At 57.7% G+C, this 27,826-nt stretch overlaps 5 protein-coding genes across 24 annotated transcripts; 3 read left to right on the top strand and 2 right to left on the bottom strand.

Moving 5' to 3' along the window:
- Positions 1-79: 79 nt before the first annotated feature.
- Positions 80-6,460, bottom strand: TRADD (TNFRSF1A associated via death domain). Of its 2 annotated transcripts, none has more exons than XM_045988034.1 (5): positions 6,352-6,460; positions 2,361-2,519; positions 1,246-1,523; positions 965-1,163; positions 80-848 (listed from the first exon to the last, which is right to left on the bottom strand). In XM_045988034.1, the coding sequence occupies exons 1-5, from the start codon at positions 6,374-6,376 to the stop codon at positions 538-540; spliced, it is 972 nt and encodes a 323-aa protein (XP_045843990.1). In that variant the 5' UTR covers positions 6,377-6,460; the 3' UTR covers positions 80-537. The 2 variants fall into 2 exon arrangements, with proteins under 2 accessions (XP_045843990.1, XP_045843991.1); XM_045988035.1 differs by lacking the exon at positions 6,352-6,460 and adding an exon at positions 6,149-6,278.
- On the top strand, positions 6,284-11,722 carry FBXL8 (F-box and leucine rich repeat protein 8). Of its 6 annotated transcripts, none has more exons than XM_045988032.1 (5): positions 6,674-6,972; positions 8,025-8,180; positions 8,732-9,443; positions 10,281-10,470; positions 11,635-11,722. In XM_045988032.1, exons 1-4 carry the CDS (start codon positions 6,899-6,901, stop codon positions 10,299-10,301), a joined length of 963 nt encoding a protein of 320 aa, XP_045843988.1. In that variant the 5' UTR covers positions 6,674-6,898; the 3' UTR covers positions 10,302-10,470; positions 11,635-11,722. The 6 variants fall into 6 exon arrangements, with proteins under 6 accessions (XP_045843984.1, XP_045843986.1, XP_045843988.1 ...); XM_045988031.1 differs by having other exon boundaries at positions 8,732-9,593; XM_045988028.1 differs by lacking the exon at positions 6,674-6,972 and adding an exon at positions 6,284-6,367 and having other exon boundaries at positions 7,984-8,180; positions 8,732-10,470.
- On the top strand, positions 10,478-15,443 carry HSF4 (heat shock transcription factor 4). 7 transcript variants are annotated; one of them, XM_045988021.1, is made up of 13 exons: positions 10,478-10,764; positions 11,419-11,527; positions 11,621-11,748; positions 11,849-11,973; positions 12,244-12,319; positions 12,435-12,499; positions 13,050-13,152; positions 13,423-13,550; positions 13,671-13,898; positions 14,425-14,530; positions 14,639-14,704; positions 14,822-14,891; positions 15,138-15,443. In XM_045988021.1, the coding sequence occupies exons 1-13, from the start codon at positions 10,642-10,644 to the stop codon at positions 15,287-15,289; spliced, it is 1,479 nt and encodes a 492-aa protein (XP_045843977.1). In that variant the 5' UTR covers positions 10,478-10,641; the 3' UTR covers positions 15,290-15,443. The 7 variants fall into 7 exon arrangements, with proteins under 7 accessions (XP_045843977.1, XP_045843982.1, XP_045843979.1 ...); XM_045988026.1 differs by having other exon boundaries at positions 13,397-13,550; positions 13,775-13,898; XM_045988023.1 differs by lacking the exon at positions 11,419-11,527.
- A 250-nt stretch (positions 15,444-15,693) lies between these two features.
- Positions 15,694-19,504, top strand: NOL3 (nucleolar protein 3). Of its 7 annotated transcripts, none has more exons than XM_045988040.1 (5): positions 16,015-16,160; positions 16,581-16,673; positions 18,486-18,788; positions 18,948-19,277; positions 19,358-19,504. In XM_045988040.1, the coding sequence occupies exons 3-5, from the start codon at positions 18,494-18,496 to the stop codon at positions 19,363-19,365; spliced, it is 633 nt and encodes a 210-aa protein (XP_045843996.1). In that variant the 5' UTR covers positions 16,015-16,160; positions 16,581-16,673; positions 18,486-18,493; the 3' UTR covers positions 19,366-19,504. The 7 variants fall into 7 exon arrangements, with proteins under 7 accessions (XP_045843992.1, XP_045843996.1, XP_045843994.1 ...); XM_045988038.1 differs by having other exon boundaries at positions 16,015-16,216; XM_045988036.1 differs by lacking the exons at positions 16,015-16,160; positions 16,581-16,673 and adding an exon at positions 15,694-15,715.
- Positions 19,505-19,915: 411 nt separating this feature from the next.
- On the bottom strand, positions 19,916-27,793 carry KIAA0895L (KIAA0895 like). Of its 2 annotated transcripts, none has more exons than XM_045987847.1 (7): positions 27,535-27,793; positions 24,318-24,943; positions 24,092-24,235; positions 23,729-23,861; positions 22,465-22,770; positions 22,239-22,336; positions 19,916-21,290 (listed from the first exon to the last, which is right to left on the bottom strand). In XM_045987847.1, exons 2-7 carry the CDS (start codon positions 24,885-24,887, stop codon positions 21,126-21,128), a joined length of 1,416 nt encoding a protein of 471 aa, XP_045843803.1. In that variant the 5' UTR covers positions 24,888-24,943; positions 27,535-27,793; the 3' UTR covers positions 19,916-21,125. The 2 variants fall into 2 exon arrangements, with proteins under 2 accessions (XP_045843803.1, XP_045843804.1); XM_045987848.1 differs by having other exon boundaries at positions 24,318-24,392; positions 27,535-27,789.
- Positions 27,794-27,826: the final 33 nt, after the last annotated feature.

Genomic DNA, 27,826 nt, shown 5'->3' with positions numbered 1-27,826 from the left:
GGAAGCCCAATCCCCAACCTGGGTTAGGCAGCTGCTGCTCAGTGCCCCCACAACATTTTGTATTTTTCACATTAAAAAAACAGGTAATATTTTATTGCTGTTGCTTAAAATTTGCAGTCCGACACTGAGTATAAACTGAGGGCAGGCAGGTTTCGTGTATCTTGTTCACCACAGTATTTGCAGCACCCAGGATGATGGCTAGGACACAGCAAGTACTTAATGAGTAGTTGTTCAACGAGTAAAGAGGTAAGGGTTGGCCAGAAGCCCCTCATTTGGGGTGGGCAGACTGCTGCAGGTCACCCATGCATCCTGTTAATCTCACAGTATCTGGGGCCAAACCCCCAATGGCACTGCAACAGGAATGGTGGGTGCTTGTCCAGCTCCTGGAGAAGGCAGTCAACATTGCCCAGCAGCTCCAACAGCTGGGCTAAGTGGGGTTACAAATGTGGTCTCAGAGTCCCGTGGATGGACAGGAGCTCAGCAATAGCAGCAGAAGGGAGCCGAGGGTCATTCGGGCGCTCTTTTCTGGTACCCAGGCTAGGCCAGGCTGCCATCGGGATTCGTGAGGCCCAGCAAGTCCTCTGCCAGGCTGGTGAGCTCGTTCTCCTCAAGGGCCTCTACCAGGCGCTGCAGCGTGGCCCTGCGGCCCTCTGCCTGCACGAAGCGTCGCAGCATCTGGAAGGCCTGCTCGTACAGCCCTTCGCGCTCATACTCATAGGCCAGTGAATCGAGCGCCGGGTCCCGCAGCGCACGACAGCCTCGCTGCAGGGAGCGCCCCACTTTGCGCCATTTGACACCCACTGAACGCGCGAACGTTTGTTGGTCCTGCAGGCTCAGCGGCCGGTTCACTGCGGGGAGGAGTGGGAAGCAGAGTGAGCTCGGGAACACCAAGACCGTCCCAGACCCTGCTCCTCCCAAACTCCCTCTTCCCGAGGACCCTGCCTCGACTCTGCACGCGCCTCACCTATGGGCTGACCCTGGAACAGAAAAGTCTGGACAGGCGGCGGCGGCGGCGGCGGCTTCTCCTCTGAGAGAGAGGTGACCAGGGACTGCGAGGGCGCTCGAACGACCTCCATGTCGCCACCCTGGCTCCCTGAGCCGCACGTCAGATTCCGGAGCGCGTCCTCCAACTCAGAGAGTTCCTCGTCCCGGAGCCGGTCAGGCTAGGGAGGGGAGTGCGGCGTCGGTGGGCGTCTTAGCCGCGGATCCCCGCCCCACCCCAAACTGGCCCCAGCCCAGCCGCACCTTCTGGGCGAAGATGCAACTCAAACAGCGTTCCTCATCCGTCAGCAAGGTGTCCAGCCGCTCCGCGCCGGCGCGCAGTTCCAGTTGCAGCGGCACAGAGTGCAGGGCGAGAGCCGCCGCCAAGCACTCTTGAAGCGCAGCGCGCAGCGCCCCCTCGCGGTAAGCGCGGAGAAAGCGGCTGCAGGGCTGGCGCCCGCGGAAACGCACCTGCACAATCAGCTGGGGCTCGCTGCGGTGGATCTTGAGCATCTGCAGTACGTCTGGGCTCCCGCCACTCTCTGCGGAGGCGGGCAGTCAGGCGACAGGCAGTTCCCATGCGGGGCCATTTTTCCAAGCGGCCATGGTGGGGTGAAGCCCACACAGACTCCCTCCCTGACCCTAGCTCCCAGCTGGGAAACAAAATTGGGAGGCACATAGCCAACAACCCAAAATGAAGGCCAGAACCTATCACAGGGAGCAACGGAGTGGGTGCCTCCCCAGACCCATCCTCGAAGCCCCAAATGAGGGTAGGCAAAAGGGATTGGCGAGAAGCTTTGCAGCAGAGAGAGGGGCGCATGCCCAGGGCGGCCATGCCTTCTGGGTAGGAGGCCCTCGGGGCAGCGGAGGAGCGGAAGGTGTCAGGTCTTCGGTCTCTACTAACTGTGGCTCCCGCTGCCCAGGAAGGAGGCAGATCCCCCAACGCGTTTCAGTTTCCTGTGGCCTGTGCCTTGAGATGGGAAAGGGGGCTCCCAAAAGGTAGGTACTGGGGAGGGGTTTGGGGCAAGGAGTGCTGCAGTGAGAGAGGAAAAGAGAGAGAAGCGTAATTAGAAAGCAGTGAGCTGATTGGTCTGGGGAGTTGGGGGTCATAGAGAGGTGGGGGCGTTAGTGCATATATAGGTAGATCATACACAGACACGGGACACACGTCTACACCCAAGGGCACACATGTGTAAACAGAGAAGACAAAGCCAGGCATCCCTCTCCTCTTCTCCCCCTTTCCCGTAAAATCTTTTCTGTATCTCGGTAGTTAAGCACCAGCCCAAAGAATTGAGGAGGTGGGGCCTCAGCTCCTGGTCCCGCCCATAAAATGCCCAAACCCTCCCAGTTCCTCCTCCAAGTACCCGCCACCCACACACCTGTCAGTGCAGTCCGCAGAGCTCTGTACACCGGCACCTTCTGCTGGGCGTGAGCATAGGCATCAGATAGGACCACCTTGTCCAGCGAGGACTCTACAAACAGGTATGCGCTGCCCACCCACTCGTCGAGCCCATTTGGCCCAGTCGCCATCTTGTCCCCTGGAGACACAGATAGTCAGGCATCCAGATCATCGCCCACCCAGCCCAGGAGACAACTGTCTAGTCCTGTGTGGTTCAGCTGCTCCCCACCCCCCGCCCCCAGCGGGCACACTTGTGAGGGGAAGTTCATCCTCTTACAGGCAGCCCCTTGTGCTTCTAAATCTGCACAGCACAGCCCAGCTCAGCCCAGACTTGCAGTGAGGACTGTCGTGCCACTATCTTCCCAGAGAAAGTGCAGGGTCACAGTGGCGGAAAATGTGAGGTACTCCCCTGCAGTGGTGGCAGAGAAGGTCTGCCCTCTCCTCATGGCAGGAGGTCACTCTTTGAAAGCTGACAAGAGACATCCTTATCCTGGATGTGCCCATGCCCCACAGCCAACAGAACCTGGTATGCCTTCAGCCTAAACTTGAACCCCATGATCACTTCGGGACAATAGCCCTCACTAGGTTTTGTCACCTGCATTCCTACTATATACCTCCTGGGTCCATTTCAAAGGACACCTGTAGTTTTCACCTGCCCAGATTCCCTCTCCCAATCCTGATTCACCTTTGGGGCCTTCCCTCTTCCCTCTTCTCAATCCACGTGCCTGTTAGGAGCCCTAACTCCACTCCCTAATTCCAGGTGTGCACAAGTGAAATAGGCCTGGCCAAATCCACATATTCTACTCCCCTTTCTAAAGTGATTAGTTCAAAATTGGGCATAGGATTTAGGTTGGACCAACCAGTCAGAACCAGCCTGCAACTGTGGCTGGACCTATAAGGAAGAGAGACACTAGTTTCCCTTCCCATGGGACTGAGCTGGAAGAAAGGACAGGACTCCTCTGCCACTGCAGAAAAGAGCCTGGCAGAGAATAAGACTAGCACAGAAGGATACAGAGCCAAGAGATAAAGAGGTGCACACCTAACCATGCTATGCTCTTGGCTCTAGCTGCACCCTGAACTTCTCAGTTACGACATTTAAATCATTCCTTTTTAAGATGTGGTATATATACACAATGGAATACTATTCAGCCATCAAAAGAAATGAAATCTTGCCATTTGCGACGACGTGGATGGAACTAGAAATAAGTCAATCGGAGAAAGACAACTATCATATGATCTCCCTGATATGAGGACGTGGAGATGCAACATGGGGGGTTAGGGGGATAGGAGAAGAATACATGAAACAAGATGGGATTGGGAGGGAGACAAACCGTAAGTGACTCTCAATCTCACAAAACAAACTGAGGGTTGCTGGGGGGGGAGGGGAGTTAGGAGAGGGGGAGGGGGGTTATGGACAGTGGGGAGGGTATGTGCTATGGAGAGTGCTTTGAAGTGTGTAAACCTGGCGATTCACAGACCTGTACCCCTGGGGATAAAAATACATTATATGTTTATAAAAAAATAAGAAATAAATTAAAATTTTTAAAAAATCATTCCTTTTTGTTCTAAAGTCCTTGCAGTTGGACTTTTGTCCTATGCAACTCAAATTGTTCTATTACAGATTTCCTCCCTGTCCAGGCAGAGCCAGAGCCCCTTGGTGCTCATATCTCCTCTATCTTCTGACAAAATCCTAGCTCCTAGATCGGGGTGGGAGGACGGAGAATTCCCAACCAGGAATTGACTTCATTGACCCTCCTCAGTTTAACTGCCTCCCAGTTACTGCACTATGAAGCTGTAGGTGGAGAATTGCCCGGCCTCTTCCTCCCCACCTCACCTGAGGCAACATTCCATCCTTGTCCCAGAAACATTGGCTCAAGACCCCACCTCTTGCCCCACCAGTCACACTTCCTTGTCTCTGATCTCCAGCATTTATATATAGTAGGGTAGGAGGGGGTACTGAGCCCTAGCTGTGAGCACCCTGGATGTCATTGCTCTGGGCAGAACAGATGGGGTGGGCCCCAGCTGGCACCCATTTACATGAGGGACAGGGAAGGGGGGGGAATTGCTGCCACAAGGAACTAGGACCACAGCCTTGGACCTTGTTGAGGAAGGAGCAGGAATCCTGAGCTAAGAGTAGAGGCTGCATTTCAGATCTGCTGCCACACCCTAACCCAAGAGCCAAAGCTGGGACAGTAACTGGGCAGGGCTCCCCAGCATCACCCAGACCTGGCAAGAGAAATGGTACCTAGTGATGGTCCATCCCACCCTCTGTCTGCGCACAGGGGACATGCCTTTTGAGTGCCCACCCCCCCCCCATAACCTTTTGGTAGAAAACATATTGATATTTGTGTAGTTACCCAAAGTAGTAGTCTGGAAATTAAAAGGAAGCTAGCTAGCATTGTTTACCTCTACAGAGGGTGGGGAAGAGAGTGGGGAGAGGGGAGATTCTTATTTTCATTGTATTTAGCAACAAGCAACTTTATGTAAAATAGACCTATGCCCCTTGTATTAAAAGGTAACATAAAGGGGTGTGCGGGTGGCTCAGTGGGTTAAGCCTCTGCTTTCAGCTCAGGTCATGATCCCAGGGTCCTGGGATCGAGCCCTGCATTGGGCTCTCTGCTCAGCAGGGAGCCTGCTTCTCTTTCTGCCTGCCTCTCTGCCTACTTGTGATCTCTGCCTGTCAAATAAATAAAATAAAAATCTTTTTTTTAAAGGCGACATAAAATTGAAGCAAAAAACAAAACATAAATGGGGTAAGACTCTATAGGTGACAAGTGGGACCAAGAGCAGTACAAGACAAGTGAGAGGAGTTAGAGCCCAAAGAGAGTGGACCAGAGGGTAGAAGAGTGTGGGAACCTGTTGTGAAACATTTCCCCTTCCTTGTCTTCTTAGCCCCGTGACTAGAAGTTGCTGACCCCATCATTGTGATCGGCCCCCACGGGCGGAAGTGAGGGCAGGACCCGGTCAAAGTGTGCCTGTCAGGACTGTCAGGGCGGGTACTGGAAACCTGGAGGAAGAGGAGATACTCCATCACACTCACTAGTGGACAAATGGGAGAAGTCAAACGGGTCTGCCAGCCTGGAGGTTCAGCGGCTCAGATAACTGGGACAGGGACCTTTGGCTTGCTTGGTCCGCTGGGGAACTCCTTCCTACGTGTCCTACAGAAGCCCCTCCTCGGGAAGCCCCGCGCCTTACCCACCGGGAGTCCGCCTCTCTGAGGGTGGAAACGGGCCAGCTCCTGGGGACTCTCGGCTGAGCTGAGACTGTGAGCGACTAGCGGGTACCGACTCAAGAAAATAGGCCCCTACCACCAGGGGCCAGCCAGGCACAGCGCGCCATTAATACAGCCTAACGATCCCCTGGCAGCTCCGCCTTGGAGCGCCCCCTACCCAGCTGGCCTGCTCCCAAGCTCCCGATGGAAGTTCCCCTGACTCCAGTTGTGCCCACTCTCATGCCGGGGTCGCATGTTCACCTGGCTGGGACGGGAACAGCTTTTTGTCCACAGACATTTTCAGAACCCGGCCCAGCCCGCCCTCCAACCAGCAGGAACCTGACACCCCCTCGAAAGACCTCAACTGGGACAAGGAACCTGCGAATGCCAACATCCGTACGCTCTCTGTCGCCTCTCACGGAAACAGCCCAACAGGCCGCCGCCACCAACTGGCCTGGGCAGTCGCGGATGACAACTGAGCTGCACCCACCCTCCTGAGCCAGGATTCGCCTCTGCTCGCGCCAGCACCGGGAAGCCCACCCACCCTCTGCACTAACCTGGCGGCCTTGGCCCAGCCCGGATTCACACGCCCGCCGGGCTCCACTGGACTAGGATGCTTCCGGGTGTGCGCGAAGCGCAGGGGTGGTGCCCCAGCCCGAGCAGCCCCGTCAGCCCCGGCGTCCCGCCTCCAATGCTCCCACCGGTTTCTTCCCGCCCACTGCCCTCCGCTGCCAGTCGCCAGCCTCTGGGCAAAGCCCACCTGGTCCGTTGAGCAGGTAAGACATTGGCGCCCGAGACGGCGTAAAGAACCACGGGAAAAGACTTCGGGCGCTTTCGGCTCTTCTGATCCCAGGGGTAGCGGGCCCGGGGTGAGAGCTGCCTCGCTTTATCAAGCAGGGAGCGGACGAATCAACAAAGGGGCACACCCTGGGCACCACAATTTTCTAGTGACGTCTGGGTGGGGAGAGTTTGAGCGGGATGATCTCTGACCTCTCCTACTCCCTGACACTCAGAACGGGATGCCGGTGGGTCCAAGTTCAAGCCTGGCCGCAGGTATCTGAAGCCCCAGGATACATGAGGTACAAAGTGCAGTAAGGGACCGTTAGCCTGGAAAATACGGGGAACTAGAAAACTGGCAAGTGGTGTGAAACGTTGTGTAGGAAAACTTTCGAGCACCCCAAAATGGGCAACTTTGAAGAGGACACACTTTCCGATAAAGGCCGCGCTCTGTAATGGGTCTGCAAAACTCCAGCTGAACCCAAACTGCCCGACCTGAGCCTGGACTGGTCCGGAGTCAGGATTGAAACATGAACCCTGGGCCCCTCAGACCCAGAACTCGAAGCTTTTCTCCACCCAGCCGGCCTTTCTTTGGAAGCACCCGGTACGTCTCCCCAGTGAGGTGAAGGAAAGGAAGGAGCCGCCCCCTCTTCGAGCAGACTCCACAGTGCCCCACCCCTCCCCCGCTTTCTGATTGGCTGGTAGTCCCCGCCAATTAGAAGTCTTCTCCAGTGTCCCCGCCCTATTAACCCTGGCGTCACTCTCTAGTGACTGGCTTGGGATGAGGTCTCTCAACTCCGGACCAGTAAAGTCAACTGGCACTTGCTGAAATTCAGATTCCTGGGCCCCACTTTCACCGGAGAGCCTGATTTAGTAGGTGGGGCGGTAGACTCTGTATTGTGAACAAGTGTCCGAATTATTCTGATATCCCCCGCCGTGTGAGAAGCCCTCATTTCAATGGCCCTTGAGGCAAGGCTTGGGTCCAGTACTAACCTGGAACTCAACAGAAGCTGGGAAGAAAGCAGTTCTGGAAGGTGTCTGGAAGACTAGTCTGGGTGGTGCCGGTGGCTCTGAGTGTGTGTATAGGGAGACAGGAGGCTCTCTGAGCTGGGGTTGGGGTGGGTAGGGGAGGACAGCTTTGTCCCGAGTCAGGGCAGGTGCAGCTGCCCTCCACCTTCCCCAGGGAAAACTTTAGGAGCGAAGAGAAAGATCCAACAGCATTTTCCAAATCCACATATTTGGCTTTATCAACCTCGTACACAGATCGTGGTTGCATTCCTTTTTAGTATAGCATAAAATGTAGATTTGTTCAACAAGTGAGAAGGTAGTATAAAGGAGAATCAGAAATCCTCAGCATCCAGGGGCGATCATGGGTCTGAGACCTGTGCAGTAAGTGAAACTGGGCCTCATGCTTTTTTTAATAATTTGGTTAAATGTTTTGCTGTCACTTGAAATTATTAATAATATTTTCAGCAAAGAGTCCCCCATTTTCACTTTGCATTGGGCTCTGCAAATTATGTAGTAGTTTCTGGGCCACAAGCCTTTGCACACATAGGCTCTGGTGGTCCCCTCAACTTTTTGGCTTTCTGGAGCCCAGAGACATCCCTCTCTCCAGGCAAGAGCTTCTGGAAGTGGCAGAGTTCCCATCTCACACAGGGCCATGGCTGAGCCTGGAGAGCAACTGCCAGAGGAGGTGCTGGCGCTCATCTTCCGCCACCTGTCTCTGAGGGACCGTGCAGCTGCCGCCAGGGTCTGCAGAGCCTGGGCTGCCGCTGTGACCTGCAGCGTGGTGTGGCACGACACGACCATCAGGTGAGCAGGCTCCTCCCTCTCCTGCCTTATCCCTTTCTCATGGAGTCAGGGGTTAGGGATATCTACATGTAAAAGCATAATCATTACTAACATTTGTTGACCATGTACTATGTACCAACCGGTGTTCTAAGTACCTTACATATATTAATTTAATCCTCACGAAAACCTTATGTAGTGATAGGTAGAATTATCTCTATTGCACAGATAGGAAATTGAGGCAGAGAGATTTAATTACCTCCTACAGGTCACTCAGCTAAGTAGTAGCAGAGGCAGAATGGGAACCTGACAGTCTAGAGGCCACGCCTAGCCCCCTGAGAAAGCTGAGTCCCTGGAATATCACTGGCTCTCCCTGCCAGGGCTTCAACTCACGGCAGGCGCAGCTTACATCGTCCAAAGGAATAGGGTGGGAGTTCCCTCCTAGTATCAGTGGCTATTTGGGGGCAACCTGGCATGACCAGGACTGGGAGGTATATGTGTGGGGTGTCAGGAAGTGGGGATGGGCAGAGGCTTCTTGCGGCCAATGCCTTTTTCACCACTGTTCTAACTGCAAGTTGCGACTGTGAGCAAGAAGGCACGCTGCTACCATACCTGTCTGCCTGCCTGGACCATGTTCACAACCTACGACTGGAATTTGAGCCGTCGAAGAAGCCGAGCCGCCGGGCGGCCACTGAGTTGCTAACCGCCCTGGCGGCCCGCACCCCGGGACTTCGAAGCCTGCTCCTGGAGTGCCGCGGAGAAAAGCCGCTCTTTGATGCAGGCCGCGACATCCTGGACGCCGTGCACGCTTTATGTCGGGCCGCCTGCGCGCTGCGCCACCTCGACCTTCGGCGCTTGCCTTTTACGCTGGACGACGCGCTGGTGCTGCAGGCGGCACGCGGCTGCCCCGAGCTCCGCAGTCTTTTCCTTAACAACTGCACACTGGTAGGCAGCGTGAGGCCCGACTCTGTGCTGGAGCTGCTAGAAGCCTGCCCGCGCCTGCGCGCCCTCGGCCTACACCTAGCTAGCCTGTCCGGCACTGCCCTCCAGGTGCTGGCAGCGCCGGACCGCGCGCCTTTCGCTCTCCTGGCCCTACGGTGCGCGTGCCCCGAGGACGCACGCGCACCACGCCTGCCCGAGGAAGCCTGGGCCGCGGTGCGCCGCCGCCACCCAGGACTGGCCGTGGAGCTGGAGCTGGAGCCAGCGCTGCCCGCTGAGAGCGTGACGCGCGTCCTACAACCTGCTGTGCCAGTGGCTGCGCTACGCCTCAGCCTCTCTGGGGATACGGTAGGCCCGGTGTGCTTTGCAGCGCTCCACTACGGCGCAACCTTGCGCGCGCTCGAAGTGCGCGCCGCTGCCTCAGCGGAGCTGGACGCCGCACTGGAGTTGCTGGCGGCGCGCTGCGCGGGCCTGCGTGAAGTACACTGCTTCTGCGTGGTACGACCCTCTGTGTTGCACGCCTTCCGCGCGCACTGTCCGCGCCTGCGCAGCTACACGCTCAAACTAACGCGGGAGCCCCATCCCTGGCTGCCCACGCCTGTGGCGTGATGGGGTAGTCGCCTCTCCAGCATATATGTGTCCGCTGAGATGCTGGCTGGATGCATTTGTCCAGGCGTGCACCAACTGCCAGCCCGCTCCTTCGGGTCTCTGTTGCGTCTTGCGCCTCTGGAAGATGAGCGCATGTAGGATAGCGTCGGGACCATCCCAGGGCGTCTTGAGTCCACTGGACGGATCTCCATAACGGGATCATCCTCCCCCAATCCCACTCCTCTGCTGATGCTGCGCTAGCTCCACGGCCCTGGCGCGTGAGGGGGGCGGGTAGAGAGAGGACCCTGGCTCCTGTGGCGACTCGGGTGTGCGTGTGAAATAAATCCTGTAGCAACACCGCGTCCTCTGGAAGGCGGGGCCGGCTCTGAAGGGGGAGGGCGGGGAAACTTCAGAGGCCCAAGGACCCGACCCGGCTGGCGTGGGATCGATCAGTTGTACCCTTTCGGCTACGGAGGTCAGGGGCGGGGCACTCTGCATCCTTGGAATGACAACGCCCCAGAGTTCTGCGGGAGGGTGCCAGCTTCTCTCCGCATCCGCTCTCCACACCCTTTGCTCCTATTTGCCCTCCCTATCCAGGCAATGGCCATCGCCTTCTAGGGCTTTTCCAGCCCACACCGGGCCGCGCATGGGTGACTTCTCCCGAAGACCAAAGGAGGAAACAGCCTGAGAAGGGTGGAACTAGAACCCGGGTCTTCTTCCCCACCGCACCCCTCCACTCACATTCAATCCCAGCCTTCCCTTTCCGTCTGCTGGAGCGGCTGCCTAGGTCCGAGCCCCGCCCCCGCGGGTTCGCACGTGGTCCCCACCTGACCCCGCGCCGGGGGGGGGGGGGGGGGGGGCGGAGTAGGGCGGGGCGGGCGGCAAACGCAGCACTTTCCGCGGCTTTCACAAGCCCGCGGCACCCGGCCCGAGCTCTTAGCCAGGCCGAAACTGCGCCATGCAGGAAGCGCCAGCCGCGCTGCCCACGGAGCCGGGCCCCAGCCCAGTGCCTGCGTTCCTCGGCAAGCTATGGGCCCTGGTGGGAGACCCGGGGACCGACCACCTGATCCGCTGGAGCCCGGTGAGGGCTGGGGCCCCCTGACTTCCCCAGTGGTCCCCAGGATCCTTCCACGTCAGTGAACATCCACGCCCACCCAACCCCGGTCTGAGACAGGGCTATGGGTCTCCTGATTCAGCTGTCCAGTGTAGTTTACTTTGGAGGGGTTGTGCGAAATGAAGGTGAGGCGACTTCCGCCGGAGCAAGGAAAGGGTAGGCGCCTTCTGGAGACCTAGAGCCTGAGGGATCTTTAAGGTCATTTAGTTCCCACCCCACCCCAATAGACAGACAGGAAAACAGAGACTTGGAGAAGGGAAGAGCTAGGTCTGGTTCTGGATCGGAGTGGCGTCTCGGGTCTGGGACCCGTCCAGGGTTGGAACCCAAGTCTGGCTTCTGCTCTTTCTTTACCAGAACCCAGTACGGAGTCTGGGTCTGGCTAGGGTAGGGACTGACTGTGGTCGCTCCAGGCTAGGCCTCAGAGCTGGTTCTGGCCTGGCCTTGTCCCATGTCTTCATGAGCGGCACGGGTCTCCAGCGTGAGTACGAGTGTGCGTGTGTGTGTGCGTGTGTGTGTGCGTGTGTGCGCGCCAAAGCGCGGGCCTGGCCAAGGGCGAGCACGGCTCACTGTGTTGTCGGGTCTCCGCCCGCACCGTGGGTGGGCGGGCTGCGTTCTTGGCAGAGCGGGACCAGTTTCCTCGTAAGTGACCAGAGCCGCTTCGCTAAGGAAGTGCTGCCCCAATACTTCAAGCACAGCAACATGGCAAGCTTTGTGCGGCAGCTTAACATGTGTGAGTCCCTAGGACCGGGAGGGAAGTGGGTGCGAGGGCCTTGGTGAGTGGGGGGTGGGGCAATTTACGCTCCCCCCCCTCCCCCTTCCCTAGATGGTTTTCGGAAGGTGGTGAGCATTGAGCAGGGCGGCCTGCTTAGGCCCGAGCGCGACCACGTCGAGTTCCAGCACCCGAGCTTCTTACGCGGCCGAGAACAACTACTGGAACGTGTGCGGCGCAAGGTGGGGGCGGCCTTCGGGAACCAGCAAACTCGCGTGGAGGTGTCGAGAAGGCCAGCCCTGTTCTCGAAGACTCTGAACTGATGGTGCCTCCCACTTGCAGGTGCCTGCGCTGCGCAGCGACGATGGCCGCTGGCGCCCCGAGGACTTGGGCCGGCTGCTGGGCGAGGTGCAGGCTTTGCGGGGAGTGCAGGAGAGCACCGAGGCGCGGCTGCGGGAGCTCAGGCAGTGCGGGGGAGGGGGTGTAGGAGGGTTGGGAGGGAGAAGGGGAGTCTGGGCGAGAGGACACTGGCTGCCAGGCAGTTCTTCTGGACAGCTCCTTCCTCTCTCATTTCTTAGTGCCTCCGTCCAAAGAGGCTGAGCTGTGGAACTCAGTTCTGGGCGGATGGATGCTCATCGGAGTGGTCGTGGGTTTAGACCTGCCATTCTGTGGGGGGGTGGTGACCAGGAGGACTCTCAGATGCCTCAGCACCGCCCCCCCCACGCCTTCCCCCGCAGGCAGAACGAGATCTTATGGAGGGAGGTGGTGACTCTGCGGCAGAGCCATGGTCAGCAGCACCGGGTCATTGGAAAGGTGTTCCTCTCCCCCTACCCTTCTCTCTACCACTCCTGAACAAATCCACCTGGAAGTGCCTTGTTGGGTGGGGACAAGGTCCCAAGTGTGAATTAACTCTTTGCTTCCTCTTTAGCTGATCCAGTGCCTCTTTGGGCCACTTCAGACAGGGTCCAGCAGCGCAGGAACGAAGAGGAAGCTGTGAGTGAGAAAGTCAGGAACGTCCACCTCCCCCCCCCCCCCCCCCCCCCCCCCCCCCCCCCCCCCGCACACTTCCAGGAGCCTCCCTGCCAGAGGTCCCATGCAGGGACTCCTTCTCCTCCAGCAGCTCTCTCACCAGGAATCTTCATTGTTCTTCCCTACACTATAGTGTTCCTCAACCCATAGCAATTTCCCCAAGGTCCCCCCTCCAGGACTTTCCCTCTCTCCTTCCAATCCTACCAAGTACCTCCATTCCCAGATTCCTGTGTTCCAGGGCCTTAGCCTGAAATTCCTACCCCCAATAGTCCCTTCCCCCTCACCCCAAAACATCCCAACAGCAGAGGGTCTGGGGTTCAAACCATGCTCTCTCCCTCCCCTCTCTACCCCCAGAAGGCCCCCATTTCTGGGTGGGGAGCCCCTTCTGCCTCCCAACATGTGACTGATGCCCTGGCAACAGGCCTCAGCTCTGCTGACTTGGCTGCTGGGGCCTGAGGGAGGGAGGTGCAGGCTGAGAGGCCTGGGGGATGTAGCTGCCCTGCCCCCTGCACAGGTCCCTGATGCTGGAGGAGGGGAGCTCATGCCCAACACCGGCCAAATTCAGTGCCTGTCCCCTACCTGGTGCCCTCTTGCAGGACCCCTACTGTATCCAGTCGGTAGGTTTTTTCTTCTTCTCCCTTCCCTAGGGCACAAGTGGGCTTATGGAGAGCCTATTCCTTTCCCCCATTCCCTAACAGGAAGAGAACATGGAGGCCAGCCTTCCCCCCCCCCGCCCCCGCCCCACCCCAAACCCAGGCTCCCCAGCATGGACTAAGCCTCCCCCCTCAAATCTTACTCCTCAGACCTGGTGGATGTGGGTACTCGTTAGGTTCTGGCTCTCCCTTGTTGCTTAAGAGGAAGGACTGGGCTCACTCATCTATTTACAGCCCCTCCCAGAGACCACCTCCGGCCTCAGCAGCTCTCACAGGGCCAGGGGCCCTGTCATCTCTGACATCCACGAAGACTCTCCATCCCCTGATGGGACCAGGCTTTCTCCTCCCAGAAGTGGCAGGAGGTAAGACAGACAGGGCTGCCCTCTGGGGAGCTTGTAGGGGAGGGCCTGGCAGCCCAGATGGCTGTGGAGATAAGGGGGAGGTCAGTGCCAGAGTCTGGTTGAAGCTTTTCTCTGGTGCAGGGAGAAGGGCCTGGCACTGCTCAAAGAAGAGCCAGCCAGCCCAGGGGGGGAAGGCGAGGCTGGGCTGGCCCTGGCCCCAAACGAGTGTGACTTCTGCGTGACAGCCCCCCCGCCACTGCCTGTGGCTGTGGTGCAGGCCATCCTGGAAGGGAAAGGGAACTTCAGCCCTGAGGGGCCCAGGAATGCCCAACAGCCTGAACCAAGGGGTCCCAGGGAGGTACCTGACAGGTGAGCAAAGCGTCCATTCTTGCCTGGGAGCCCTGGGGCCCTCTTCTGCAGGTAGACCACCGATAACTAACTTCCCAGCCTTGCCTACCCCTTGTGACTGAGGGGGAGGTGAGGCAATATGATGACCAGATTTCTCAGAGTTGCTCTAAAGAGTACCAGCATCAGAATGCCCTGGAAAGTAGAAGCTCCCATCCGGTCAACCAGTCTATCTAGGGTAGAGCCCCGGAACCTGTATTGTAACGGAGTTCATTTCGGTGATTGGAAACAATGAAAAGTACACTATAGTTTAAGAACCATGGGTGCTGACAATTCCAAACAAAAGGGACATGTATCCCAAGACCCCAGTTCCATCACCCAAACCTCAGGTCAAACCTAGGAAGCAGAGGTGCTCCTTAAGCACCCTCTATGTGGGGAGTCCTCTCCTACCATCTTGTAGTTGTCCTGTTTTGATCCTGATGTATCCAGGTTCCTTAGGAACCTAATGCGGGGTGAACACTGCAGGCCGACAGCAGTTCTCTGTGTGCAGGGGAACTCTCGGCCTGGAGAGGGGGGTGCGGAGCCCAGAGCATCTGCTACCTCCCATGCTGCTTCAGCCCCCCCCTGAAAGTGTGGAGCCTGCAGGGTCCCTGGATGTGAGTATACCTTCAGCAGGGCAGGGGCACAGGGCAGAGGGGAGGGGGCGGCCTGGGTTGGGTCTCTTTGGAGGGGGAAGGGCACCACTGGCTGAGCGCTTCCCCCAGGTGCTGGGCCCCAGCCACCAAGGGCGAGAATGGACCCTGATGGACTTGGACATGGAGTTGTCCCTGGTAAGATGAAGGTGGGGAGGACAAGGGTTAGAGTTACTGAACCAAGCCCTCAGCCAGAGCCCCAGCTCCCTTCCTCCACTCCCCTCCCCAGCTGCTTCCTGGGGTTCTCCTCTGCAGATGCAGCCCTTGGGTCCAGAGAGGAGTGAGACTGAGCTGGCGGTCAAGGGGTTAAATTCTCCAGGGCCAGGTGAGAGTTGTGGTGGCTCAGGACCTTGGTCTGTGCTGCCAGGATTGGGTGGGCTGGACAGTTTGTGTTTTGAAGGGAAGTCCCTGGGATAGCTACTGAGGCTACCCATGCTCTGGCCGGTGGGTGAGAGTGGAGAATGGATGTTTCATCCTGACTGACCAGCGGGCAGGACAGGTGAGGCTCTCCTTCCTCCAAGAGAGGAGGAAACGATGTCTCTCCCTGCTGAGCACGGCCCAATCCTCCTAGGGAAGGACTCCACCCTTGGGGCACCACTCCTGCTGGATGTCCAAGCGGCTTTGGGAGGCCCAACTCTCAGTCTTCCTGGAGCTTTAACCATTTACAGCACCCCTGAGAGCCGAGCCTCCTACCTAGGCCCCGGGGCCAATCCCTCCCCCTGAGACCTGCTTTGCTCTGAAGCCAGCCTAGCTGAGGGGCTGGCCTGCAGCAGCGCCCCCTTCTGGGCTTACTGGTGCCCTTGGAAGAGGCAGAACCAAGACCCTGCTACTTTGCGGTTCTTCTCCATTACTGAGCCCTGCACATAAACTGCATTTTTTTCTGTGTTTCTGGTCTCTTTTCTCGACCGACCAAGGGGCACAGAAGTCATGGGTGGGGATGGAGGGCGACTTTGCATTCATAGAAATTTCCAGATGCTAAAGCTTTAGTAGCGGAACCCCTGGAGAGTGGAGGTGCTTGGGGGCACTAGGCCCTAGTTATGCTTAGGCTCCTGCCCAGTGGCTGGTTCCAGGGCTGGCACGTGGCCACTGCAACCTCAAGGGCTTTTGGGGTCACCTCGGTTCCACAATGCATCTGCTCTGTGATCCTGGGTAAGCTGGTCCCCTTCTCTGAGCCTTATCTGGGATAAGCAGAGAGAGTTCAAGAAGATGGATGTAAAGCTCCTGCTCCCCTCCCGGATTCATTCGGTGCGCCTGGGGTGGGGAGGGAAAGCGGACTATGCCTAGATGCCCAGGGGTGCGCGGCCCCCGAAGCCTGCCTCCGGGTGTCCCCAGAAAAACTCCCCCCGCTCCCCTCCCCCCTCCCAGTTCCCGGCAGCCCTGGCCGCCCCGCCCCCGCCGCAGCTGCTGCTCCCACCCCCACCCCGCCCAGCCGTTTCTGCCTCGTCATCTACTGCCCCGCGGAGGCTCGACCCATGAGTGGGGCCGCCCGGAACGCTTAGAACCGGGAGCCCCACCCCACCCGGCTGGGGGAGGGAAGAGATACTGAGATTGGGCAGAATCCGCGCCCCACCACCACCAGCCGCGCTCGAAGGAGGTCTGTGAGCACCGCCCCTCCACCGGGTTCAAGCGGTGGGACTGGGTGCGGGGGAGGTAAGGGGAGCCTTGTGATCGCTCTTTTGTAAAGCCTCCCGCAGTTTCCCACAACCCTCGCTCTCTAGCATAAGAGACCGCGCAGAGAGGTGGGAGGGAGCCCGAGACCTCCCTCGATGCCTCGCCCCTGGAGCCGCCTGGAGCTCCGGATTTGGCCTCTGATCCTTGAAGGACTGGCCGGGACTTAATTTCGGTATTCAGTTCCGACCGTTGACTTGCCGCTGGGAACTGTGCATCCCACACGGGACAAAGTGCGGCACTTGGCATACTGCAGGGAGGAGGCTAACATGAAAATAACTTGCAGAGCCATGAGGGAGGAGGGGCCAATCCAATCTGTCCCCCACCCCCAACTTGTACTGAGCAGGTCCTGCACCCGTGACTGGGAGACAGCCTTTGGAGGTCTCCGCTGAAGAGGGCAGAGGGTCCCTGAATACAGTGAAGTGATGTCAGCGTGGTGGTGAGATGCTCTGGGGCACACAGAAGGAGCCAGTCTGCCTTGGGGACGCTCAGGCACTGGGGTGGACAAGGGGACTTTTGAGTCTTGGAGGATGGGCCCCCAGCATGGAGTGAGGGGAAGGATATTCCAGGCTTAGGGAACAGCATCTGCAAACATTCACGTGTGCCAGGGGCTTGCACGGTTCTCCCAGCACTGTGTGGTGGAGGGAAGTAGGTGGTGGTGGTGGGAAACCTGGCTGTCCATAGGGGTGGGAGGTGGTTTGAGTGGCCAGGCCACATGATCTTAATTCTCTCTGATGGGCAGTGGGGAAAGCGGGCAAGTAGTTGGGGCTGATACTCTGCTTGGCAGGAGATCTCCAAGTTCAAGCTAGACCAAGTCAGATTCCAATTCTGCCCTCTGGTCTCTCTGAACCTGTCTCCTCATCTGTAAAATGGGGACAATAAATCCTGCCCCAGAGACTTGTCAAAGTCACTACACTTTGAGGGCGATGGGACGGGAGTGAAGGGTACCGAGAGAGACTGTTGCAGGAGGTGAGGAGAGGATGGTGGGGCAGAGGGAGAATGCTGATGGAGACCCACTGAGTAGCAGAGGAACTGCGTCTGTCAGAGATGCCTCATGAAGGGAGAGGGAGGGGCAGGGGATAGTTCTGGTCTCTGCTCAGTAGTCTGGGGGGAGCACCGACAATGCAGTATGGCCAGGAGTGGTGAAATGACCAGGGAGACATCGCATGACACCAGGTGGTAGTGAGAGAGACCTGGGAGGCAAGATGGGGCTAGGACCACAACCACTCTCCAGACGTAGAGCCAGGTAGAGAAGTAGAAGAGTGGCCTCAGAAGGAGGATGAGACCCAGGAGGGTGCTGTGTGGACAAAGCCAAGGCTAAGGGAGGTGAGCTGAGAGAGGGAGTGGTCTAGGGCCTGACCTCTTTGCCGCTTAATGCCGGGGGGCCTTACTGCCTGGGTCAGGCCACCCCAGAAGTGATGGGCCATTGTCCTTGCTTGTTAATAAATGGACAAAGCAGATTGATTTCTGCCTAACACCCACTGCTTGCTAGAGACAGGCTCTCAAAATAGGAAGATCCATGGAAGAAAACAGTGAAAGTTCAGCAGCATTTGTTGGCAGCTTTTATGAGTTGGGTCCATGGCATCTAAGGAAGCAGCAAGAGAAGATTCCCAGGGCAGCAGGGAAACAGCTGGATCTCGGGTGATGTCAGGAGATCTTGGTCAGAGCTAGGACTTATCCTCAGGGTGAGAATAAAGAGCCCTGACTCCCTTCAGTCGGTGAGGGGGGGCTCTCGGCACTTGTGCTCTGGATGCGGAGGGCATTCAGTGCTCTGCAGGCTCTAAGCTGGACAGGAAACGCCAGACTAAGAAAGAGGTTAGGATGACAGAAAAAGTCAGCGGATAGACTGGAAAGGACCCGGCTGTAAGCCGGGTATTGGGATCAGTTGGGATCGTCTTTCTTTCTATTATGGTGGGGAAGCAGGCTGGGAAAAAGAAGTTCGTTTGGATAAACTAGGTCTGAATAGAATATGGGATCCACAGGCAGCTGGGGCTCGGGAGGGACGTGCTGACTGGGGAGAGGGGTAGAGAGTAAATCGGGACCCAGAGGAGAGGAGAGCCACAATTGCCCTTTAGCGGAGGAAGAGAAGTGTGAGTAGACTGGGGACAAGCCCTCTGCTGAGGAGCTATCCGGCCGCCCGGGCTGGGGGTGAGCTTAAATCGCAGCCATGGGTGTTCACTGAGACCCTGGGGGAGAGGTCGAAAGTGGGGAGTCCCGGCTCCCACTATCTCTCTCCCCCTCCCCCATGCAGCCCCCACCATGGGCAATGCGCAGGAGCGGCCCTCAGAAACCATCGACCGGGAGCGGAAACGCCTGGTGGAGACGCTGCAGGCGGACTCGGGGCTGCTGCTGGATGCGCTGCTGGCGCGGGGCGTGCTCACCGGGCCCGAGTACGAGGCATTGGACGCGCTGCCAGATGCCGAGCGCAGGGTGCGCCGCCTGCTGCTGCTGGTGCAGAGCAAGGGCGAGGCCGCCTGTCAGGAGCTGCTGCACTGTGCGCAGCGGACCACGAGGACGCCCGACCCCGCCTGGGACTGGCAGCACGTGGGCACCGGTGAGCGCGCGGAGGCGGGGTCTGAGCCAGAGCGCAGGGCGTGGCGTAAAGGGTAAAGTGGGGAACCGAGTAGTAGTCTCCCCCACCCCCATAGGTATGTGTCGCGGGGATACCGCAGAGGCAGAAAATGAGCCTCAGATATTCCCACCTCCGCCCCAGGCTACCGGGAACGCAGCTACGACACTTCGTGCCCCGGCCACTGGACACCTGAGGCACCTGGCTTGAGAACCACTTGCCCCGAACTGCCCAGAGCTTCGGACTGCGACGAGGCTGGGGTTCCCGGGGCCTCAGAGGCAGTGCAAGCCGGAACGCCCGAGGAACTCAATCCGGAGCTGGAAGCTGGGGCCTCTGAAGAGGCTGAGTGGGATGTGGAACCAGAACCAGAGGCAGAACCCGAACCTGAACTGGAGCCGGAACCCGAACCCGAGCCGGAGCCTGAGTCGGAGCCTGAGCCCGAGCCCGACTTCGAGGCTGGTGACGAGTCTGAAGGTGTGAGGCTACCCAAACTGGGTCGGATTGGCCAGAGCGTGGGCCCCACCTGACCGACCACTTTTTTCTGTCATCTCTAGATTCCTGAATGCTGGAGGAACACAGACAGGCCGCCCCTGCCCAAGCCGCGTAGGACCTGGGATCCTGCCCTGACATGTGTGGGGGGTTGCCACCAAGTCTCCATCTGACCCAGTAACACTAGAAGTGAATAAACTCTAGAGGGTCAGCCTGGGCCGTGTGACTCTGGCTTTTTGTCCAGGAACCAGGCTGTGGGTCCATGCCCTTGAGGCTCAGCAACCTGGGCAGCTTCATGCCCCACTGTCCAGTTCTTAGCCCCATTTCATCCTCAGTAGCCCAAGCCACAACCCCCCCCCACCACCCAGTCCTCAGTCCCAGGCCCCTAGTGTGACTAGGGCCAGACCCCTGGGCCCTGCCCCACAGTCCTTTCCCCCTCCTGAACCAGTTGCGGAGGGTTGGGGCTGTGTAGTTACCTGCCCCCCACTTCATGGAAGTCCTTGGGCCTGGTACAGGGAAGGGAGATTTCTCTCCAGTTGGGGCAGGCTAGAGCTCACAGCCTTGAGAAGTGAGATTAGGAGAGAGGAAGAGGAAGGGATCTTGGGTAGACAGAGTCCACACACTTCATTGTAATTGTTTTAATTGTCTGGCTTCTCTCTGGACTGAGGACTCAGGGAGGGTTATGACCAGTAACTGGCACACAGAAGGTGCTCTACACACATTCACTGACTAGATGAATAAGGACTTTCCAGTTGCAGTTCTGAGTTTTACAGATGGGAAAACCAAGGGCAAGGGTGAGAGTGGGAATGGGTCAGCATCACACAGCTGAGTCTGAGGTGAAACCAGAAGCAACAACCAGCTCTACACCATCTTGATCTGGGGGAGGGGTGGCTCAAGACTTGGGACAACAGCTAGGGGCCTGCCCCTCAGTCTCAAATGTGGCTGTTGCCAGCCTGTGCCACCCTCTGCCAGAGGCCAGCTGTGAGGGTGTGGGCAAAGACACAGGAACAGCACAGGCCAGTGGAGGGGCTGGGGGCTAGGAACAAGGCCAAGTGAGCTCTTGGTCTTGACTCACAAGGCCTAAAGGACTATGTGTGTGTGTGTAAGAGAGAGAGAGAGAGAGAGAGAGAGAGAGGAGAGTGGGGCTAGGAACAGTTGGTGCTTTCCAGAGGAGCACTGCTCCCTCCACCACACCTTCAGAAGCTGCTGCCTCCCAGCCCCAGGAAGCAGAGCCCAAAAATAGGGTATAAATACATGAGCAGTGGGAGAGGTAAAATGCCAGAAAGCACACCCCAGCCCAGCTGGGTCTCTACCACCAGGACCCCTGCCCCTTGAGCCTGTGTGAAAGCCAGACCCACATGCTCAGGCAGTCACCCTAGGAGAAGGGAGATCCCCACCAGGACCCAGTGAGAGGTAGAAAGCGTGAGAGCTGAAGGAGCACCGAGGGGCCAGGTGGGGGAAGGGAGACACTGGAGTATGCAGACACCCAAAGCCATCTCATGCAAGAACAAGTTTCTCCCAAACCACCCTCCATCCCCATCATGCTCAGCCTCCCTCCTGCCCCCAGGCTTTCCCTATGCTCAACAGAGAGCTGGACGTAGGAGGACAGACTCAGTTTGCTTGACATGCTACTACCGGTCCCTAGGCCCCAGAGAGGCTAGCGAAGGACACAAAGGCTCTGATGTTGCCACTCCTACCTCCTGGGATGCTCCTGCCCTCCCAGTTCCCCAAGAAACACCCAGGCCATGGAAGCACAGAACAGTCAGCTTCATGTTCTGGGAGCTGATCTGGAGCCCTCTGTCCAGGGCCTCCGGCTATAACCCTCAGCCAGCCTCAGTCAGGCAGCAGGCGGCCCAGTTCTGCCTCATCCAGCCGGTTAGTGGCCATGATGTGCTCCAGCTGCTGCCGGTAGCGTGCCAAGTCTTGCATGAAGTGGGGCACCCGAGTATTGTCCAGCACCCCGTGGGGCCGCAGGTGGTCTACATCCTCATAGGACACCTGCAGGAAGGAAGCCAGTCTTCAGGGGGAGCCAAAGGTAGCCATGGCTTTCAGGTAGCTGGTCCCTGCTCTCTCTCAGTGTCTCATTGCCGTCTGCTCCTGCAATGCCTCCCCTTCCCCTCCAGATCCACTCCCAATGTTATGTACTCCGAGGCTTAGGTGTGTTTGCTCTCCTAACCCCAACCCAGCTTCTTCCCTCACCTCCAAAACTAGGTATCTAACTGCCTCCTGAACACCTTTCCCGGGATCTCCCTCAGGCACCTCAGACCCCACACCCAATGCTGAATGCCTGGGTGCCAGCTTATGCCAGCCCTACCGGCCTCACAGTTCCCTAGGTCATCTTGAGGGAAGGGACCTGGAATGTCACCCTCCAACTCAGGGTGGCCACTGGTTGGAGGAATTCCACTCTCTGAAGAGCTTTCCCTAGCTTGCTCCTCCCACTGCATGGCCACAGGAGACTAGACTGCCATCAGTTCCACAGGAGTGACTGGAAAGGCAGCTTCCTCCTCCCGCTGCACTCCCTTCTCTAGGTCTCTCTCTCCATTCCAACTTCCACAGAACATCCACAGGGAGCCTTCTAAAGCAAAAGTGACATCTCTGAAAGCTCTCCTGATTCTCTATTGCTTCAGGTGAAGTTCACCTTCCTTAGCCTGGCACAGATACCCAGAGCCAGATTTGGTGTCTGGTCGTTTCTCCAGCCTCCTCCCCCCAACCTTCCTGACTGCTCCCCTGGCCTAAATGCTCGCCTCCTTTGAGGTGTGGTATCTACACATACACCTGCAGCCTAGGTCAATTACCTCTTTGTTCACCGCCCCCGCCCCCCAACCAGGTCTCCCTGCCAAAGAAGCCTGGCACCTAATCCTCAGTTGGGCAGCCATCAGAGGCTCAGGGAACACTGCAGGGACGAGGAGAGCTGGCTGGGATCCCTAGAGGTCCGTGGCCCCTCACCTTGCCCAGTGAGGTCAGCAGCGGGAAATCGATGGTCTGGCGGTGCCGCAGAATGCGCACGATGCCATCCAGATACACCTGATCCTTGCTGAAGCAGCCTGTGGGCGCGGGAGGGTTGTGAGCCCCTAGGCCCGAGGCCTGGCCCGCCCCCAGGCCCGGCTCAGGGCATCCTGCACCCCCAGGCCTCCTTCAGGGCACCCCACCCCAACCCCGCGCGGGAGCCCACCCGGCAGTGAGGTGTCAGTCTGGCCACGCTTGGCGCGCACGCAGTACTCCCAGCGCACGTCAGCGTCCTGCACGTAGCGCGCCAGGTCCTGGAAGAGCTGGCGGAAGGACATGTGCGAGGCGCGGTGGATGGTGTAGTAGAGCAGGGCGGCGCGCCACAGGAAGGGCTGCTTGCGGAACAACACGCTGTGCAGGCTGGCCAAGCCCTCCTCCGTGGGGTTCGCTGGCCGCAGTCCGTACTGCAGCCGGCCCTCGGCGCTGTGCCACGGCTGCCGCGCGTTGTTCACGCCCCGCAGGTAGTGAGTGCCTACGGAGGAAGGCGCCACTGGGTAGGTCATCCTAGGGGACCAGCCTGCGGGCCACATCCTGCTACCTCCTACAGAAGCTCTAGCCGGTGACAGTGAAGGTGACTCATGGTGACTCACGCGTACTCTAGCCCCTAAATTCAGCCTCTCACGCAAATTCTTGCCCCCAACCCCCGCCGCAAATGCATACTCACCCAACCCCAGGCAGTGGGAAGACCCTCCTCAGGTGAACTCACACCCAAGGGCTTAGAGTCCCACACACAAGAATCCTTCCCCACCCATCCAGGGCTACACACACAAGCAACTCTCCCAAACCCACACTGTCCCCCCACGCCCCTCGGAGAGGTGCAGGAACTCCCAAACCACCACAGCCCCACATCGATGTCCCAAATGCCCGTATCAATTTGACGTCATGCTGATGATCCCAGCGAAAAACATCTTTTGCCCAGAGCTACAGGATTCTTAAATAGGGGAATCAGACAGAAAGGAATAGTAATTCCTGTCCCATGCTCTCCTTTTCAGCTCCACCTATCTCCTCCTAAAACCTGGCATTATGTCCTCAACTAATTCCATTCCTAGGACCTGGCCTTCCACCCACCCGGGAGGGCCTCCATGTTGGCTGGGCTGGTGGGGCCCTCAGGGTACTCCCTCTGGCCTGTCCGGGCCTCAGCAGCCTTGTCCCCACTGTCAAGGGAAATCAGAGAGGAAGGAGAGATGTAGAGGAAGAGATACCCAAAAGGAGCAAGAGATGAGGGTGAGCCCAGATAGTGGGCAGGCATGTTCTGGCCTACCTCTGTGAGCCAGAGGGAGGAGGTAGCTGCTCACGAAGGGAAAGGGCCCGTCCTCGGGAAGGAAGGGGAAGAAAGAGAGGGGGGTGGGGTTACTGGGGCCCCTTACTGCCCCCCACCCTGTCCCAACCCCCCTCATCCTACCCACCCACCCACCTACCCACACCCTGACCTATCTCGTGCCGCAGCATGCCCTCCAGCCAGTACTGGCGGGCTCCCGTCAGGTTGATGGCCAGTGTTGGTCGGCTGTTCTCCACCATCATCACTGCCTGGGACAGCAGGTCTTCACTCAGCTGCACCACAACCTGCAGGTGGGAGTGAACCTAAGCCACGGCCACCAGCCCTGAGACCAGGATGCAGGTGGACCCACTGATGCCACAGGGCAGCACAGCCACACACCCTTCACCACCTCAGCTCAGGGCCAGCTCCCACCTTATTAGAACAGGGACGGGGGCTTGCCTGGGATCCCAAGCTGGCCAGGTGTGGAGCTGGGCCTGGCACAAAGAAGAGGGCCTTGAAAGCAGGGCTAGCTCACCTCCCCAACGCAGCCCTCCTTCTGCATGTATTTGCGAACAATGGACCAGATCTGGCACTTGGTCAGCAGCTGGCCCCCCGTTGCAGCTTCGAAGTGTTCATAGGTACCAAACTTCTCCAGGACAGCCTCAATGATGCCAACTGCCTGCACAGAGGGTTGTGGTGGCTGGTCAGACCAGGCCTCTTGGGTGATCAGGACCAGGACAAAGCAGGCAGGCTGGACTGACCTGATGGATGAACTGTCCAGAAGCCTCACAGTACTTCTCCAGCACAGCCGTGGGCATGGGCTCCTGGTACTCGAACTGTGGGTTGTAGGTGTAGTGGGACTGGAAGAACTTGTCCCGCTCTCGGTCCATATTGGTTGGCCGCAAGGCCACCAACAAGCAAGGGCTCTTGCTGGCACCACGGCCTGCATCCTTTTGAGTCTTAGCAATGTGAGGCAGGGAGGCTGCAGGCCGCAGGGTTCCCCCACCTGGGTCCCGTCCCCGTCCAGGTGGGGCCCGACCCTGGGTGCCACCCCCCCGCCGGCCAGTACTATTTACAGTATAGGTGCTCTCACTGCGACGCATGTGGCCACGGAGGCCCAAGTGCAGCTCTGAGTAGGGCTGCAGCTCAGGCCGGGGCCGCAGGGCTGAGGGGATTGACAGAGCCAGGGGCAAGGCCAGGGACTGAGGCCAGGGGTACAGCAGTGTCCCATCTCGGTCTGAGGGCTTCAGTCTATGGCCCAAGGATGAGGGACTGGCTGGTGGGCTGGGGGGTGCCTGTTCATACACCTGAGCCCCTGAGTCCAGCACCATTCTGTCCTGGGGATCACATCCAGCCGGGTCACTCCAACTCCCCACACTGTCGACTTCTGGGGACACAGAAGGGCATGTGGAGGCCAGTATGAGTGGGTGTGGCCTGAGCACAAACAGGCCTTGTGCTCCACAATGCCCTGGCTGGGTGCTTAGTGGGTTCAGGGCCTGCCACCAGGGCTCGGGGTAGCTTGCCCCTTCATCCCCATTCCCATGTCCAGTCCCTCCACCAGGCTCACCCAAGGAAGCTGGACTGGGGGAAACAGGAGGCAGAACTGATACACTCACCTAGATGGTGGTACTGGAACCCCCTTAGCCTTTGAGCTGCTGAAAGTGAGGCCTGAGCCCCTTCATGACTTTAATCTCTGGGTGCTCGGCACCCACCCAGACTGGGAGCTGGTATAGTGTAGCCCCAGCTGCTGGGAGGATGGCTGAGGGAGCCTCACTTCCTTTAACCTGCCTTCCACCTATGGCATTTTTTTCAGTCTCATCCCTCCCCTCCCACCTGGCCCCACCACCTCCGCCAGCCCAGTTGGCCTCAGTCAGGTTGAGTGCCTGCATGCCCCCTTGCTTATGTTAGTCCTTCCACCTGGAATGGTCTCTCTCGCCTCTGGGTCATCTGTTCCAATCCCAGTTAGAATTAGCTTTGTGGGGAGCAGAGGGAGACTTCAGCAAATTCAAGCCAATCCTTGGTCTGTCTCCTCTCAGAGGCCTCTTTCTAATGGCCGGTGTTGGTACGTTCACCCCTTGCTCTGTACTAGGACTCAGAACAATCCAGTCTCTCCCCAGAGATTGACTGATGGCTCCAGATTCTGAACTCCTTTGCCTGTTCAGGGACAAAATTCCAGTATTTCTCCAACACCATCAATCTCTTCCTCTCTACTGTATTCTTGCCAGCAGCATAAATACATGCTGTTATTTCTGTCTTAAAAATACAAAACCAAACCCTCACTTGACCCCACACTCCTCTAGCCCCACCACATCTCCCAGCAGCTGCTCCCTGTTGCAGCACAACACCCATCTGTATGCAATCTGATTCCTTCTTTTCCTGTTTTCTCTTATGTTTCATTTCAATTAGGCTTCTGTCCCCACTCTCCATTGCAACTGATCTGACCAAGATCATCCATGATCTTCATATTGATCGGTGCACTTGACATAATTAATCATTTCATTTTAGAAACATGTTCTCCACTTGGCTTCTCAAGCACACTCAAATATATTCTCCTACCTCACTGGCTGTTAGTTCTTGGTCTTTCTCGCTTATCATTCCTGTCTTCCTGATCTCTTAAAATTATAATGCCTCAGGACTTGGAAATTCCTATAGAAACTTCTCTCCTTCGTTTATGCTTACTCCCAGGGTGATCTCATCCAATTTCATGGTTTTAAGTACACCACTCCAGACTTCTATAAACCTCCAGCCGGTGTTGCCAGTTCTCAGTTCAACATCTTTCCTTGAATGTACAACAGGTATCTCAAACTGAGTATGTTTTCTATCTGGAATGCTTCCCACCAGATAACCGCAGGGCTCACTCTCCCATTTTCCTTAGATTTCTTCACAAAGATGTTATCAGACAAGTCTCCCTAACACACTCTCTTTAAAATAGTAAACCTCCTCTTTCCTCCCCACCACAATCTTCCCTTCTCCATATTATTGGTTTCTAAAGCAGTTATCACCACCTGAAGTACAGTATATGTCATTATTAGTTATCCATTTTCTCCTTTTGAATGTTCACAGCTGTGTCCCCAGAACCCTGAACAGTACCCGATCCAGAGCAGTTGCTCAATAAATGGATGAACTCAAGAGCACTTTTCCTTCTCAGAACTGGAATCATTCTTTCCACGCACTATGTTTCCATATCAATTTCTGATCCCCTACCCCACCTCTCTTCCCTCTGCCTAGTGACCAGTAGTTTGAAAAGATTTCAGGCCTCAGACTTCACTCTTCTCAACTAACTGTACGCTTTTCTGAACTCCTCACTGGTCTCTGGGCCTCTACCTCCATCCTCACCCCGTCCCTTCTTTCATTCTACCTACCTCTTTGCAATTACCAAGAATACGCCTGTTTCTTTCACGTCTCAGGTTCTTTTGCCAAGAATGTCCTCCCAATTGCCTCCCTGTAGCAAACTCCTAACCATTCCTAAGGGCTCGGTTTAGGTCTCACCTCCTCCAGGAAGCCTTCCTGGCGTCTTGGAGGCTCCCAGTGTCTAGGCGACTTCTTTACCACCCTTAGCTGTCACTGGGGGAGCCTAGATCCGTGTCCCCACACTACCCCCTTAAATCCCTCAGGGCAGGGACGAATCTGACTAACGCCCATGTCCCAAGCACCCAGCACTACAAGCGGAATGAATGAAAGATGGTTGGGGAGGAGCCCAGACACAAGGTGGAGTCTAGTGACAAATGAGAGGGTGTGGCCTACGCCAATAGAAAAACTCCCAGAGAGCATAACGGGGAAGAGGAGCCAATGGGGGGGAGAGAAGGGGCGTGACCTGCAGCCAATAAGCGGCGGAGGATGGAGCAAAGGGCGTGACCAATGGGGGCGGAGCCAGATGACAATGGAGAGGGGGTCCCTTGTTAGGTGAGTAGGGGTCGTGTCGCGCGCCTTCGTGGCCTCTCGGGGTGGGGGGGTTCTGTCCGCGTACCGCACCCCCACCTGTTCGCTCCTCTTCTCGCCGCCGCCGTTCCCGCTCCGCAACACCAGTCGCCGGCAGTCCAGCCCGCGGGAGCGACCGCTGGTGACGCACGCACTCGGGCACGCGCACGCTCACGGGAAGGCGCGCCTATTCACGTCAAATTCGGCCACGGCGCGCACCCGAGAACAAAGCTGGGGGTCGGGCCATGGAGAGCCGAGGGAGTGGTGTCCGCACCAAGTCACGCCCCAGGGCGTGGCGTTATCTTAAGCCCGCCCCTTCCACGAGGACCCCCAGGGGTTTCAGCGCTTCACG

The sequence above is a fragment of the Meles meles genome, chromosome 19 (genome assembly GCF_922984935.1).
Source record: "Meles meles chromosome 19, mMelMel3.1 paternal haplotype, whole genome shotgun sequence".
Taxonomy (NCBI): Eukaryota; Metazoa; Chordata; class Mammalia; order Carnivora; family Mustelidae; genus Meles; species Meles meles.
This window is presented reverse-complemented; position numbering and strand designations above follow the sequence as displayed.